Raw genomic sequence first — 14,145 nt, 5'->3', positions numbered from 1 at the left:
GACCAGAGTCCCATTTTTTATCAAAAAGAACTAGAACCTGTAGAAGATAAGCTGGCCAAAAACAAAATTAAGATTCACCAAAACCCATGAAAACCTACGAACGCCAACATTCCCCTTCGTGTGTGTGCATGTATGTGCTTGTGCACATGTGTCTACACATCTAGGTGTCTATGGCTATGACACACATTGCATAAAACAATCTATAACATAAGCGTGTTGTTTTTATGCATTTTGCATTTCGCTTTATGCATTTTGTTTTCTTTCTTTTAAAACACTCACACCCACAACATATCTATCTGGGGCGTCCTTTCCAAATAAGACCCTGTAAAGGCTACACATTATTCAAATGATGATCCCATCGCACAAGGCAGCCTGAGCCTTTCTTATTTAAAATGACCTTCCGAGTCTGCTAATACCTCGTGCATTCATTCATTCCACAAACACTGACTGACTCCAGCACGCCTGCCTTATTGCCCGATGGCGCTGGACTGCTCCTCTGCATTGTCCCCGGTGGCTGTTATCTTAGACTATTGTGGTTGAATTTCATTTTTGCAAAGAGTAAAAAGTTAGGTGACTAAACAAGTTATCAGGTTTTTGGCTCTTACTATAATGTTCTATGTGTGGTTTCCTTGAATGACTGAAAAAAATATCCTGAATAAGGTTCCCAAATCAGACGATGCCTGTTTCTTACTTGTTAGCAGTTAAGTACATTTTGGAGAAGCACAGGGATCAGAGGGCAATAAATAGGTCAAGACGACTCCCTTCTCTGACTGATGCTTCCCTCTAGCTGACGTACCGCCACCTGCATGCAAGACAACAGGAGCCCAGGGACCCCGACACAGGAGAGGCACAGCACGGTCCCACACGCCCTCCGCAATCTGAACTCTCAGGCGGATTGCTGAACATGTCAACAAACATAACCTAACAAGGCGCTGATAATGAGCAGGCTTCCAGGGGATGTCATGCTTGACCTATTCAAGTCTTTAAGGAGGATAGAAATGTGAGTGGATTCTGTGAAGACTTTCAAAACACCTTTGATAACAGTAGGATTATTTTTTAGACAGAGTGGCAAGGAGCCTGGGGAAGCAGTCTGTCCTGGGCTGGGCGACGGCTTGGCAACACGAGTTCTCCTCTGACGGACGTGGGGTAATCATGGCTCAGAAAACGATTAGTGCTGGGAATAACTGCACTGAGAATCCCTACTAATGATCTCAACGAAGAAATACTGCATCTCTAGTCTTACAATGACACTAGATTCTTTTAGGTAGTAGAAAGAAAATGCAGAGTAATAAACCACAGGAAAATCTTACAAGTTCGTAACAGCTGGTTTCCAAGAGCAAATACCCATTATCTGTTTTTAGAAGCATTACCCACCAGACCCTCCTAAACAGTGGTGTGCTGTGGAATCTATTTGAAAACATCTGTCAAGCACCTCTGACGTGCCAGGCACCATTCTGGGTGCTGGGGACATGGGAGGAAACAGGACAGACTGGAGTCCAAGCTCCCAAGTAGCATCTATTCTAGTTGGGGGGGGGACAGAACATAAACTACTTAAGGATTTCAGAGAGTGATACATGTACTACAAAGAAAACACAATATCTAACTGGAAAGTGGCCAGGGAATACTTCTCTGCAGATTAGGGCCAGTATATGGCTGTGGCCTAAAGAATTAATCACGAGGAGAGCAGAAAAAGAAAATACTGATCATTCATTTAACAAACACTGACCAAGGGCTGTGTGTGCATGACCCTGTGGTGTAAGCCACGAGACATGTGAATACAAAAAGAGATCACTGACTCAAGAAGCTTCTCATCTAGTTGAGAAGATGGAGAAATGCCACCCTAAACTCCAACAGGACCCACAGGCAGTAGGAGGCATATGCAGAGAGCCTGGCAGGAGAGCTGCCCTCTGGGCAGGGGGGACAGGGTGGTTCCCTGCAGCAGGGCTGTTGGAGCTGCATGAGAGACTCCTAGGATTTCTATGTGTTGAGAGAGGGACTTCCATAGAATACACTGAAGAACAAAGCATTGTCCCCATAGGTTTGCACTGTGGTTTCCACCCTGAAGAAAATTCACTAACAAGCCAGAGAAGATGAAGGGGAAAACAGCTCAAGGGATGTTGTATGAAATTAAATTTGTTTTCCTCCTCTTAATCTGTCTTACCTCAATTTGATTACTAGCCAGCCAAAAGAACCTGGAAGCTAGAGGGACATTTTTCCTCCCTACACCCTCAAGGGTGATGGCGCGGAGAACAACAGGGCTTTGCCCTAAGCCATCCCTTGGGACCTGTACAGGAGACAGGACGTCATGCCGAGTGGGTGACCACCGGTGCAGCCTACGTGCCGTCTCAGGCTCCCTCCCGCGGCTGCTGTCATTCCTCAAAGCCTAACTGAGACTCTGCTTCTCCTGTGCTGCCCTAGCAACAGCGAAAGAGGGCACAGGAGTGAGGTGAGGGCACTCACCTCCCAACCACAACGGATACCACCATCGCCACGGGGAAACTCAGAGAGGAAGACAGCAAACACGACACGGTCAACAAGGCGGCCCAGGTCAGCCTGAAGGCTGAAGGATACAGTTACCGCAAATGAAGAGGATGATGAAGTAGATGCAGACGATCATTCCCGAAGACGACGGGCCCCCGTACGCCATAATGCCATCGTACATCACAGCATTCCAGTCTTCACCTGTCAGAATCTAAGAAGCCAAAATTGGGATCAGCGGGCAGGTGGATTCACAGTTCCCACGGTTCTCCCAGAGCTCCTGGGGGCTGCCCGTGTCCGATGTAACCTGCCTTTCACAGTTCAGTTCGCATTGAACAAATGCATCTGTTATCCTATAGTTTTAAAATGTTATGCTTAATCACATAAATACATGAGTTAACTCTTCTGGTGAAAATAAAAGAGCATTCCATGTAAGACTTGTGTACCCTCTAACTACACCCCAGGCCATTCTGTCCCCTCCCCAGAAGCATGCTGTTGGTGTGTCTCTCCAGGACCTTTGTGCATTTAAACACGTATATACATACCCAGAGAAAACAGGCTGTACAACCAAATAGAAATTTGGCAAATGGTTTGAAAAGGTAAAGCAATTCACAGAAAACGAACTATAAGTGGCTCTTGCTCACATGAGAAGACATTCAACATCACTCCTGACAAGAGTAATATCAATTAAAACTACAATGAGATACCATTTCCATCTACCAGACTGGCAGTAATCAAAACGTCTGAACACTCACTACGGTGAAAGGGAGTTAGGCAATGGGCAGTCCCCACACCCCATCACTGGAGGATGAACTACCACAGCCTTGAAGAGAATACTTGGGCAAGAGTGTCAAAGTTAAAAATGGACACACACCCTTTAAACTAGCAATTCCACTTGGGGGAATTTATCCTACAGACCTACTGTCACACATGTGCCCCATGGTGTATCTTCAAGGTCATCCACTCAGCCAAGATGAGACACAGTGGAATATTCATCAGCAGGGGACTAGACCCATGAATTCTGGCACACCCACACCACAAAACATAGCAGCATTGAAAAGGAGGCAGCAGCTTTTTACGGACCAATAAAGAAGGTTCTTAAGGACACGTTAGGTGTTAAAAGGAAAGATGAAAATAAGCACGTAGGATGAGCTACCATCTGTGCAAATTCATCTGTAGGTAGACAGGCAGGTAGGTATGTTTATTTACATCTGAGCGAATACACTGGGAGAATACCAAAGAATCTGCTTAATGGTGGTTGCCTCCGACAACGGGAAATTGGTGGCTGGGTGGGAGGGAGACTTGTCACTTTATATGCTTTTCTAACATTTGAATTTTGTGCCGTGCACACGTACTACAAAAACCACCACCACCATGCAGGTTTCTCTGAAAGTACCAAAAAAAAAAAAAAAAAAAAAAAAAAAAAAGACTCATCCACGGCCAAAAATTAAAACTGAGTTATATTATACTTTATTGCTATAGGCCAGGTCTAGAGCAGTGACAGTAATTCCATTCACTTCAAAATGTCCAAGTAGGAAAGAACCTTAGAGATCATTCCCTAGGCTCTCGTTTTTCAGAAAACAGTGACTTTCCAAGGTCACAGAGCTGAGCACTGGAGGAGCCACCGTGGGACGTCCATGGCCACTGCCCCTCCCGCCAGGCCTTCCGCCCTCTCCCGCGGACTCCCTGCTGGCATCGCACGTGAAAAGCAACAAGGGCAGATGAGGGCAACAAGGGCACTGCGTGGCTTGTGGGATCTTAGTTTCCCGACCAGGGATGGAACCCACGCCCCCTGCAGTGGAAGCACGGAGTCCTAACCACTGGACCGCCAGGGAAGTCCCAGGCAGATGGGTCTTTTAAATCTACCTGCCAGGCTCTAAGGAAGGGCTTCAGCTCACAACACACAAGGTGGGGGTGTGGGACGCCGCAGCGTACAGCCAGGTGGGGTGGAGAGGCTGGGCCTCTGAGCGCGGGGCCACCTGTGAACCTCTGACACCGCTGCTCCCTTCTCAGCCCGGTGCCCGCAAAGGCCCCCGCAGCAGAGACGTCCTCAGAGTCTGTGTGTCCCCATTACATCACACGAGGGAGGACAACACAGGGCCAGAAAGCTGTCACAACTCCTTAATCACCCTGATTCCTCTGACTATACACCAAGGCATCAGGGCTTTAGAAGTCACTTCTCTGCATAAATCCATTATAACCAGGATTACAAAACTTGCCTGCCGTCAAAAATTAGCAAACGACAAGAAGAGGATTTTAGAGCCTATGTCACAGGAACCTCAGAAACCTCACACAATCAAACACAAATTTTGGGTTGATTATTTCATAATACAACTAGTGGTCTCACAAAAATGTGAAATCACAGCACATAGATCTGGAGTGAGATGCAAAACAAATGACTTAAATGGCACAAAATTAATCAGAGTGTTATTAGGGCAGAGATTACTAATACAATAACAATGGAGTGTTTTGTCTTGTTGATTCGTGGACAGATGAGAAGGCAACCCCTAAGGTGCAGCCCAGGGAAAGGATGGCGGGGGACCCACCTGGAACACCGTTAGAAGCGCTTGAGGGAAATTATCAAAGGTGCTCCGCTTGGTTTGCGTTTCGTCAAAATTAAACTTGCCGCCGAACAGCTGCATCCCCAGCAAGGAAAAGATGATGATGAAGAGAAAAAGCAGAAGCAGCAGCGAAGCGATGGACTTCATGGAGTTTAACAAGGATGCCACCAAGTTGCTCAGGGAGGTCCAGTGCCTGCAAGTCAAGACAAGGGGGTGAGCCCAGAGCGCCACCTGGGATGGGGCAGAAGGTCCCCCAGGCGGGGACAGGGCTGACCACCACCCACGTTCAGAAAACACCTGGAGTGAGATGCGCACGTCCTCACCTGGTCACTTTGAAAATTCTCAAGAGCCGAACACAGCGAAACACAGAGATGCCCAGAGGAGACATGATTTCCAGTTCCACCAAGATCGTTTCAGTAATTCCTCCACACACCACGAAGCAATCAAACCGATTGAAAAGAGAGACGAAATATGCCTGGAGACCCAAGCTGTACATCTTTACAAGCATCTCGCAGGTGAACAGAGCCAAGAGGACTTTGTTGGCGATATCTAGAAAGACAAGGGGGCACACGTCCTCGGGATCTCATCATGGGAGTGTCTCCGACCTCCCCCCACCACCTCCCTCTCACCAGCCACTGCCAGAGGTGCCCCAAGAACCTCTGCCCTTGTCTCTGCTCTTGCCCCAACTACAGAAATGCGGCATGAACACTCATGGTCTGCTTGTCTGTCAGGCTCTAGTCCTGCTTCTGGCTACTACCCAGACATGTGCCCCTTGGAGAAGTTCCTTGGTTTCTCTGGGCCTCAGTTTCACTGACTGTAAAATGGGGAGGGGCATCTTACCACATAATCTCTGATACTTTCGAGCCCTGAAAGCCTACAATTCTGCATTTAGGCTATTATGTTGTTTTTGTTTGTTTCAATCAGTAACAAAAAAAAAATCTGTCGGATCTTCCTTACAGCACCATGATCTAAGGAGCAGTTGCCTATCAAGGTCACTTCAGAAAATGCCACCCAGCAGGCTGGAGAGTCAAACAGAAACAGGTTTGATTTGATGTCAGGCAGGGCTTCGCAATGGCTCGAAACTGTTGAACTCAGAATGGGATGAGCTCCCGTACCACCCAGCTGGGGCATTCGAGGTAGATGAACAGCCACCGCTTGCCAAGAAAACTACAGAGGACAATAAAGCTTCCAGTGGAGACGGGGAGAAGGGATTACGAGGTCCCTTCCAGCTGCCTGATTCCTTGATCCCAGGTTGTCACAGGGTTAAGACAATGAGCTGCTCTGGAATTATCAGCTTCAAGGTGCTTCACGCACCACACGGCACAGACCGCACGCCCTCTCCAGGTGCGCCCTGTGCTTGGTTCTGCCGCCTTCCAAGCTACTGCTCACTGGAAATGGTCCTGAATGCTACCCTATGTCCATCAGAAAAGACTAGACTGCAGTCAGCCAGCCTCAGGGATCCCCTACTCGGAACAAAAAGAGAACGGCTTCTGCTTATACCTTGAATCTGTGTCAACCAGTCGGGCTGGTCGTAGTGCTCGGAGGAAATGGTTAAGGTGTTGAGAAACACCAGGACAATCACCAGCCAGTAAAACGTGACGGACTTCACGGCAGCCCTGCACCTCCTGCGACTGAAGCGGTTCCAGCGGCGCCAGCGGCGGCTGCAAGAGAAGCAAGCGTCACTCCCTGGACGACAGATGCAGCACCTCATCAACATCACTGAGGAGTAACTGCACCCTGGAGGTCCCAGCTGGGGTCAGGGTGCAGGGAGGAAAGATGAGAACAAATGGCATAGAAATGACCAGACCTCGTAAGACAAATTACTTTGGTTTTAAAATACAACTTTTGAAAGCACAGTCTTGACTTGATCATGCTATCAGTTTCCTTCCTATGGCTTTAGATAACCCCATAATCTGCCATATGCAGTCCTCAAACCAGTTGGGAAATCTAGATATTCACAGAATCATGAGTTCGTACACATATGCAGTTCATGTGCCCACCTCGAGGCACATGGATCTGTCTGAGCTCTCAGGGCAGAGAGACCAGCTTATCATACACATCTCTCGCAGCACCTCAATCATCATGCGGAATTTACCAGGCAGCGAAGTGCTCCCAAACCTGAGTTTTCCTTTTAGGGAAACTTTCAGTCCTTTCTTAAATCTGGAGGTTCCTCTGGAGCCGGAGAGAGCTGTCGACGTTGAGTACTCCTGAGTCATCAGGTGCCCTTTCTAACTAGGGATGCTCAAAATATACCTTCAGGAGAAAAGCTAATATTGAATCATGTTTCCATACAAATAGAATGAGCTGAGCCAAACAGACAAGTAGCATGTCCTCTACCAATTCACAGTTGCAGTACGTAATTAGAGAAAGTATTCTTTCCCTTAGCCCGTCTCTCTATAGGAAACGTTCCCTGCCACAGGATGGCTTGGTGAAGGGGGTCCCAGGGAAGGGCCGGCCGAGTGGCAGTGTCAGCTCTGTCCAGGCTGTGCTCAGTGACGGGGGTGGTGGGCGCTTCCTCTAGGTGCTTGAGTCAGAAGAATCTCCAGGCTGTGTCCAGGGCTGCAGCCCTGGCCAACTCAGCTGCACTGATCTGCTAAGAACACTGTAACCCAGGGGCCAAAGAAAGAGTTGTGCCAGCTCTTTGGCAAGACCTGGAACAAGCAAGGTGCATTTGGTTACTGCTTTTGCTATGTGGTTTCTGATGGTAATGGCAGCTGGAAACATGATAACCAGCATAGAAGTCCACTGAGGACACTAAAAACTGTCCCCACAAGACTGGGTTTCTCCTGTGATGCATAACTCAGTACACATAAGCAAGGTGGCCTGGACAAGATCCAGCCTTGGTGGGTCTATTCATGCTGCAGTGACAAGTCACAGGTGTCTCCCAAATCTAGGGGACTGTCTCATCCCCGCAAACCCTGCACTAGGCACGTGGAGATGAAGGCATGGTCCACGGCCCCTGTCCTTGAATAGTATACCGGGCTGTGGCAGGTAATTATAAATCCACACCAAGTGTTACACCCAGGGTACTGGGTACAGGAGCAAAAAGAAGGGAGCTGCAAGGGATCTTTGGAAGAGTCGGGGAAGGCTTCTCCAAAAAGCTGAGGTCTGGGCTGGCTCTCGATAGCTGAGTAAGAGTTAGCCAGCGGCGAGAGGGCAGGGCACTCCACGCAGCTCCCCCAAAGAGACTTGGATGGGAAGAACCTGAGTGTGTGGTACATTTGATGGCTTGAAAGCAGTCCAGAATAACAAAGTGCAGAGTCTGGGAAGGGTGTCAAAACATGAGACCATGTTTTGGTGAGCTGGGGGCCAAATTATGAAGGAATTTAAATACCCTCTGGCAACAGGAAGTCCATGAAAGGGGGCTTTTAATTTTTTTTTTTGGCCGTGCCCCGCAGCATGTGGGATCTTAGTTCCCTGACCAGGGATTGAACCCGTGTCCCCTGCATTGGGAGTGCGGAGTCTTAACCGCTGGACCGCCAGGGAAGTCCCCTTTTTTTAAAGTCAGGTTTACTGAGATCTAATTTACATACGGTAAAATTTACTCTATTTCGTTCTACAGTTTGTAACCACAACCTAGATGTAGAATATTTCCATCACTCAATAAAGTTCCTACATGGCACTTTGTAGTTAATCCACTCTGCTCACCTCAGCCCCAGAAACTACTGATTCGTTCTCTTTCTCTATTATTTTGCTTCATCCGGAATCCTATGAACAGAATCATACAATATATAGCTTTTTAAGACTGGCTTCCTTCACTTAGTAAAAATTAGTTTGTGATTCATTTGTGTTGTTGATCTCTCAGTAGTTTTTTCCTTTCTTGTTGCTGAGTTTTAGTCCACCATATGGATGAATTATAGTTTGTCTACCCTTTACCATTTGATGGACATTTGAGTTATTTACAGCTTTTGGCAATTTTAAATAAACATGTAAATGTTATATTTATAAATTATACATATATAATGCTTATGAATATAAACATTCATGAAAAAATTTTTCCTGTGTAGATACCTATCTTCATTTCTCTTATATAAATACCTTAGAAGTGGGATTGCTGGGTCATATGGTAAATATCTTTGCTTTATTATTTTTACCAAGACAGAGAAGTATGGTATTGAGAGATATCTATTTTCATAATCAATATGTGCCTAAATTATATTTAAATCATTTCACTCTGTACTATATTTTCAATAATTATAGAATGTGTTGTTCATCCACTTAAGGGTACATCTGTAGACATAACCTAAGACTGCAGAAGAATCTGAAAGATCCAAACACAGTATGCTTAGAAAATGCAGATTTTGCATCTAATGTATACTGCATTAATAAACGATGTGAAATGTTAAAAAAAAAATTACTGTTTGACTTTATAAGAAACTGCCAACTTGCTTTTAAAATGGCTATGTCATTTGACATGTAGCAATGCATAAGAATTTTCATTGATCTGCATCCTTGTCAAATGTGGGATTGCCAGATTTTTTAATTTGATCCATTCTATAGATGTGTCGTGGTATCTCACTGTGATTTTAATTCTCATTTTCCTAATGACCAATGGTCATTTCATGTGCTTATTTGCCATCTGTATCTCTTCTTTGGCTACTTGCCTATTAAAAATCTATTGTCTATTTTTTATTGGGTTGTTTTCTTATTACTGACATTATTCTTTATATATACTGGGTATTAGTCCTTTATCAATTATGTTTTGCAAATATTTTCTCTTCCAGTCTACAGCTGATCTTTTTCTTTCAAAGAGCAGTAGTTTTAATTTTGATGAAGTCCAATTTACCAGTTTTTCCTGTTACGGCCAGTGCTTTGGGTGTTGTACCCAAGAAACTTTTGCCTAACCCAGGGTCACTAAGGTTTTCTCCTATGTTTTCTTCTAGAATATTTACAGTTTTAAGTTTTACATGTAGTTCTACTCCATTTCAAGTTAAGTTTTGTATATAGTGGTAAAACACTGTTTCTAACTGAAAAATAATACTTACATGGAAAAATATCAAACCATTGGTATACAGTTCAATGAGTTTTTACCAACTGACTGTGTAACCTGCACCCAGAACAAGAAAGAGAACATTACGAGCAACTCAGAAGACCTCTTGAACTTCCTTCCATGGAAAAGCTTTAAGCAGAGAAGTGACAGGAAGTATCTCTCTCAGAGAAAGGACTCTGGGAGGGGATGTAAAGGGTTGATTAGTAGGCACAATGTTGGTCATTGTTGCATCTTATTGGTCTGTCCGTTTTGGAGGGGGGGATCTTTGGCACCTACTACACTGTTCTCCAAGGCAGGTACTTACTGTTTACTGGGCACATTGATCTTCTACACGAATGTTAGTGCCCACAGAGTGAAAAACCAAGTCTAGAGCAACTCTATGTAAAATTCAGAAGTTTGAACATAAAAAACCCACACAGGCTTAAGAAAAAGTACAGAAAGAAGATACTGACCTGAGCTTGGATTTTGAGATGGCTTGACTGAAAGAAAGACAAAAAGAATATGATTCCTGTTAGGAAGTCTTCAGGATACGCTCCCCCCACATTTCAGCAGAGATATCATAAAAGCCATGCATGGAAGCCTGGACCCAGCACCCCCGGCTCCCGCAGCGGGCCAGCTGGGGTGAGCGCGGAGCAGGGGGCCAAGCGAGAGAAGACTCTTAGCTGCCTGAGCAGCCCTGGCACAGGTGGTGATGCCAGGGGTTCTTCTCCCCTCACCCAAATGCCTCACACTGCAGCCAGCAGGCCCTCTCCTGCCCACAGCTCAGCCTCACATCTCAACAGCAGCACATGCTGCTGCTGCTACAGCAAAAGGAGCCCTGGGCTCGGAGTCCTAGCTCTGCTCTTCCCTCACTGCGAGAGCTGGGCAAGCAGCGCACCTTCTTGAGCCTCAGTGTGCTCATCTGTAAAATGGCAAGACAAACCCATTCCCTGCCTATTTCATGCTATTGTAGGAGGGAAGAGCAAGAGAGAGGAGGCAAATTTACTTCATAAACTGTTGAGTGTCCTGCTCCTAACACATCATTTTTATGAACCTCTGCCAAGGAGATCAGATTCTCTTAAAAACGACACCTGTACTCAACAGACATAAGACCCACAGGACACCAGCAGAAAGCAAACAAAACCGCATGGGCCTCCCCCAAAAGCAGGCAATGCTCTGCACGCTGCACGCTGCTGGCACACCCGCTGCTGCAGCCCAGCTCGTCTAGAAAAAAGCCAGTGGGTGTTAAAGTGATGGCATCCTCCACGGTTAGGAGAGGGTGGTGCAGGGTTCCAGACAAAGTGCGTGAGCCGAGGAGGGCACGGTCTCGTTATCCAGCCACTATACATGAGGTCGGGAGACCCCGTGAGTGAAGGAAACTTAAATATGTAGCACATTCTATCAGCAATTCTGCCATACAAGCCCTTCAAAGCACTGACGCCAGCACCAGGCTCAGAGAATCGGGCCTTTTACCCCCACCGCCGACACCCAGAGGGCCCGGCCTTGGTGGCGCCTCTTCTTCTCCACCAGCACCTAGTGGACACAGGGGAATTGCCGGGTTACCTGGCTCAGCCCGCGCAGGCTCCACCTCAGCGGGACAGACCGCTTTGAGGGAAGAGGCAGGTGAAATGCTGGGGGTCTGGGGGATCGGGGCTAGGGGGAGGACCAAGGGGTCCAGGGTGAGCCCGCCCGCCCCTCTTGCACCTGAGGCCATGGCTCCAGGGCTCCCCTGAAATCTGGGTGTCTTCTTCATATCTGCTTCTCTAAGAAGCCAGGAGGAGCCGAGAGTTCAGGGCAACCCCCCTCCCCCCCCCACTCACCAGAGGCTCCCACAGCAGCCTTGGTTCTCGCCTTCCCCACTCACGTTCTCCGTGTTCACAGACTCCGTCTCACTGGTGGGCATGCTGGCTGTGGGGAGAAGAAACGCTTTAAATGGTGCCACGGATGCACTGTGCGCCCGGGGACGGGACAGATGTGATCTCTGCCTCCAGGCTGACCCCTGGGGAATCTGGCAAGAGGGCGAGGAGGGTGATGAAGGGTCCTCAGGGGCTAGACCGGCAAAAGGAAATGCCAAGAAGCCAGGCGCCTCCACAGCGGGAAGCCCTCATTTCCGTGATCTGCTGAGGAAGCCCACAAAGTCCCCCGACAGGAAGAGATCCTGTCCATCCAACTTCCCAAGAAAAGAAGCCTGGGGACCAAACTGATTCCTGCCGCTGTGCCTGGCGCCAGCTTATTCTTCTCATTTCCAGGTTTGCGCTGAGAGGCCATCAAAACATCTCAGTTACAGCTACGTCTTTTCTTGTCCCAACAAGAAGTACTCTAGAAAATCTGTGAACAAACCTAATATTTCTCAAACAAATTCTTATTTTAAATATACTGAAGGAGAGGAGGTATTATAGAGGGAGGAGTGCATGAAGGTACCAAGCGTAAGATCTTTTTAAAAATTTAAGAATTTGACTCATTTTCCGTTAATCTATCTGATGTTCTTCTGCCCAGCTTGTGAAGCCAAGATGCAGACAGTGCTGACCAAAGGCACTGGCACTAGAGAACCAAGAAGTAGTCTTACGGGGAGAAGAAGGTTTTCTCCCAACCAGCGACCAGAAGGCAAAGCTGCCTGTGGTCCCAGTGCTACCAGGGTCTCTGGGCACATCTCCCTCCCCCATAGCAGGTTCCTGAGCAGAAGTGGAAGAACTGTTGAAATGCACCTGCTAGTGTCAGGAGGCCCTGGGACCCACCCAGAGCCACCATCTGGCACACGGGTGTTTTTTCTCCTCCACTTGATTCAACCCTAGAAACATCATGGACGTGTGCTGGAGACCAGACAGCAAAGGAGATGCGGGACGCAGAGAGGGAATGGGCTCTGCACCTGCCCTGGAGGACCCGTGGGAGAGGCAGCCCCCCGGTTGGACTTCAATCTACTGTGACAAGAGCTACCGCAGGGGTCTGAGCAAGTGCAGTAACGACTCATTCTGCTCTGGGGTTAGGAGAGGTCGTCAAAGGTTGAAACACAGGAGAATCACCCAAACCCATGCACTTCTATTCCTTGATGCATAACTTTGAACTGCAATGACCTTATGGTTTTTATAGACCTAACGGTGCCAACAGGAAAGCCTTTCCCCCTGCAAGCTCTGCCCATATGTTTCCTCTTAGGAAGGACGCCTTGGTTTCAGCTGTAAAACCCGGCAGTGGTGCCTGGAGTGCTGTGGGGCGGAGTCTGAGACCAGCTCAGGCACACAGGGCCAAGGCGTGGGACCAGCGAGCTCTGTCTGTGCAGTGAACGCCTGTGGACCCTGCTCAGGGGAGAGACAGGGTGTGAATGACAAGGATGGATGCAGACCTGACTCGAAGGGCCCAGAGAGCTGAGAAACATCTTTTCTGAGGCACCAAAGAAGATCCCTTCCCTTCTGTGCGCACCCAGGGAACTGAGCCTGCTTGTGAGGGGTGGGGCTCAATAGCCATCTCCAGGCACATTTAGGCAAAGGTTTCAAAAGTGAAGACAAAGTGATCATTACAGACCCATATAATACAGCTGGTATTCTCACAGAATAACCTTTTTCTTCCTTAGTTAAGTCAAAAGAAACCAGCTACAAACTTTGACTCACTCTTTCACCATTCCATGCAAAAAAACAGACAAAAACACCACCCGCCCGCAAAAAAAAAAAAAAGCCCACAATCCAATCACAGGAACACCTTTAACAAAAAGCTCCATCAAGAGACAGAAACACACATACACAGGAGGCTGCTCATGCAATTCACTTCTCCATGACTGTTCCATGCTCTGACTTCAGCAGAAAGACTAAAAAATCATAAGAGTCAGCCAAGTTCATTGTTAGAGGTTCCTCCTATAGGGTCACCCTTATCTTCAGGAACAGCACAAAGAAAATCATGGTGGGAGACCCTTACAAATATGAGCATAAGTCGTCTTTGTGGAATGTTTTCCTTGGTGCTTAGTGCCACCACTAAGAGGACAGAAGTTGAGAGCAGCATGGGGCGGGGGTGGGGTGGGTGGGTGAGGGTCCTCGGCCTCAGTTAGGTCCTGGCTCTGCCCTGGGCAGTCCCACCTCTCTTCAGGCTTCAGTGTCCTGCCTGTAAAGTGGGGACACTATCTCTAGACTCCTGAGGGTCACTTCCATCTCT

General features: G+C 47.5%; 1 protein-coding gene across 4 annotated transcripts in view; it reads right to left on the bottom strand.

The window, feature by feature from the left end:
• Window positions 1-14,145, bottom strand: part of CACNA1D (calcium voltage-gated channel subunit alpha1 D) — a 319,290-nt gene that overhangs the window by 78,603 nt on the left and 226,542 nt on the right. For 3 of the 4 annotated variants that reach the window (XM_036868410.1, XM_036868411.1, XM_036868407.1), the window contains exons 10-15: window positions 11,829-11,916; window positions 10,482-10,508; window positions 6,540-6,700; window positions 5,363-5,588; window positions 5,025-5,232; window positions 2,572-2,692 (exon numbers count right to left, since the gene is read on the bottom strand). In XM_036868410.1, the coding sequence (XP_036724305.1) occupies window positions 2,572-2,692; window positions 5,025-5,232; window positions 5,363-5,588; window positions 6,540-6,700; window positions 10,482-10,508; window positions 11,829-11,916 (831 nt within the window). Of the gene's footprint in view, window positions 1-2,571; window positions 2,693-5,024; window positions 5,233-5,362; window positions 5,589-6,539; window positions 6,701-10,481; window positions 10,509-11,481; window positions 11,542-11,828; window positions 11,917-14,145 lie in introns of all 4 variants that reach the window. The other variant, XM_036868409.1, reaches the window with a different exon arrangement.

Source organism: Balaenoptera musculus, chromosome 11, assembly GCF_009873245.2.
Source record: "Balaenoptera musculus isolate JJ_BM4_2016_0621 chromosome 11, mBalMus1.pri.v3, whole genome shotgun sequence".
NCBI classification, from domain to species: domain Eukaryota; kingdom Metazoa; phylum Chordata; class Mammalia; order Artiodactyla; family Balaenopteridae; genus Balaenoptera; species Balaenoptera musculus.
The sequence above is the reverse complement of the archived record's forward strand: the minus strand, read 5'-3'. Positions and strand labels throughout refer to the sequence as shown.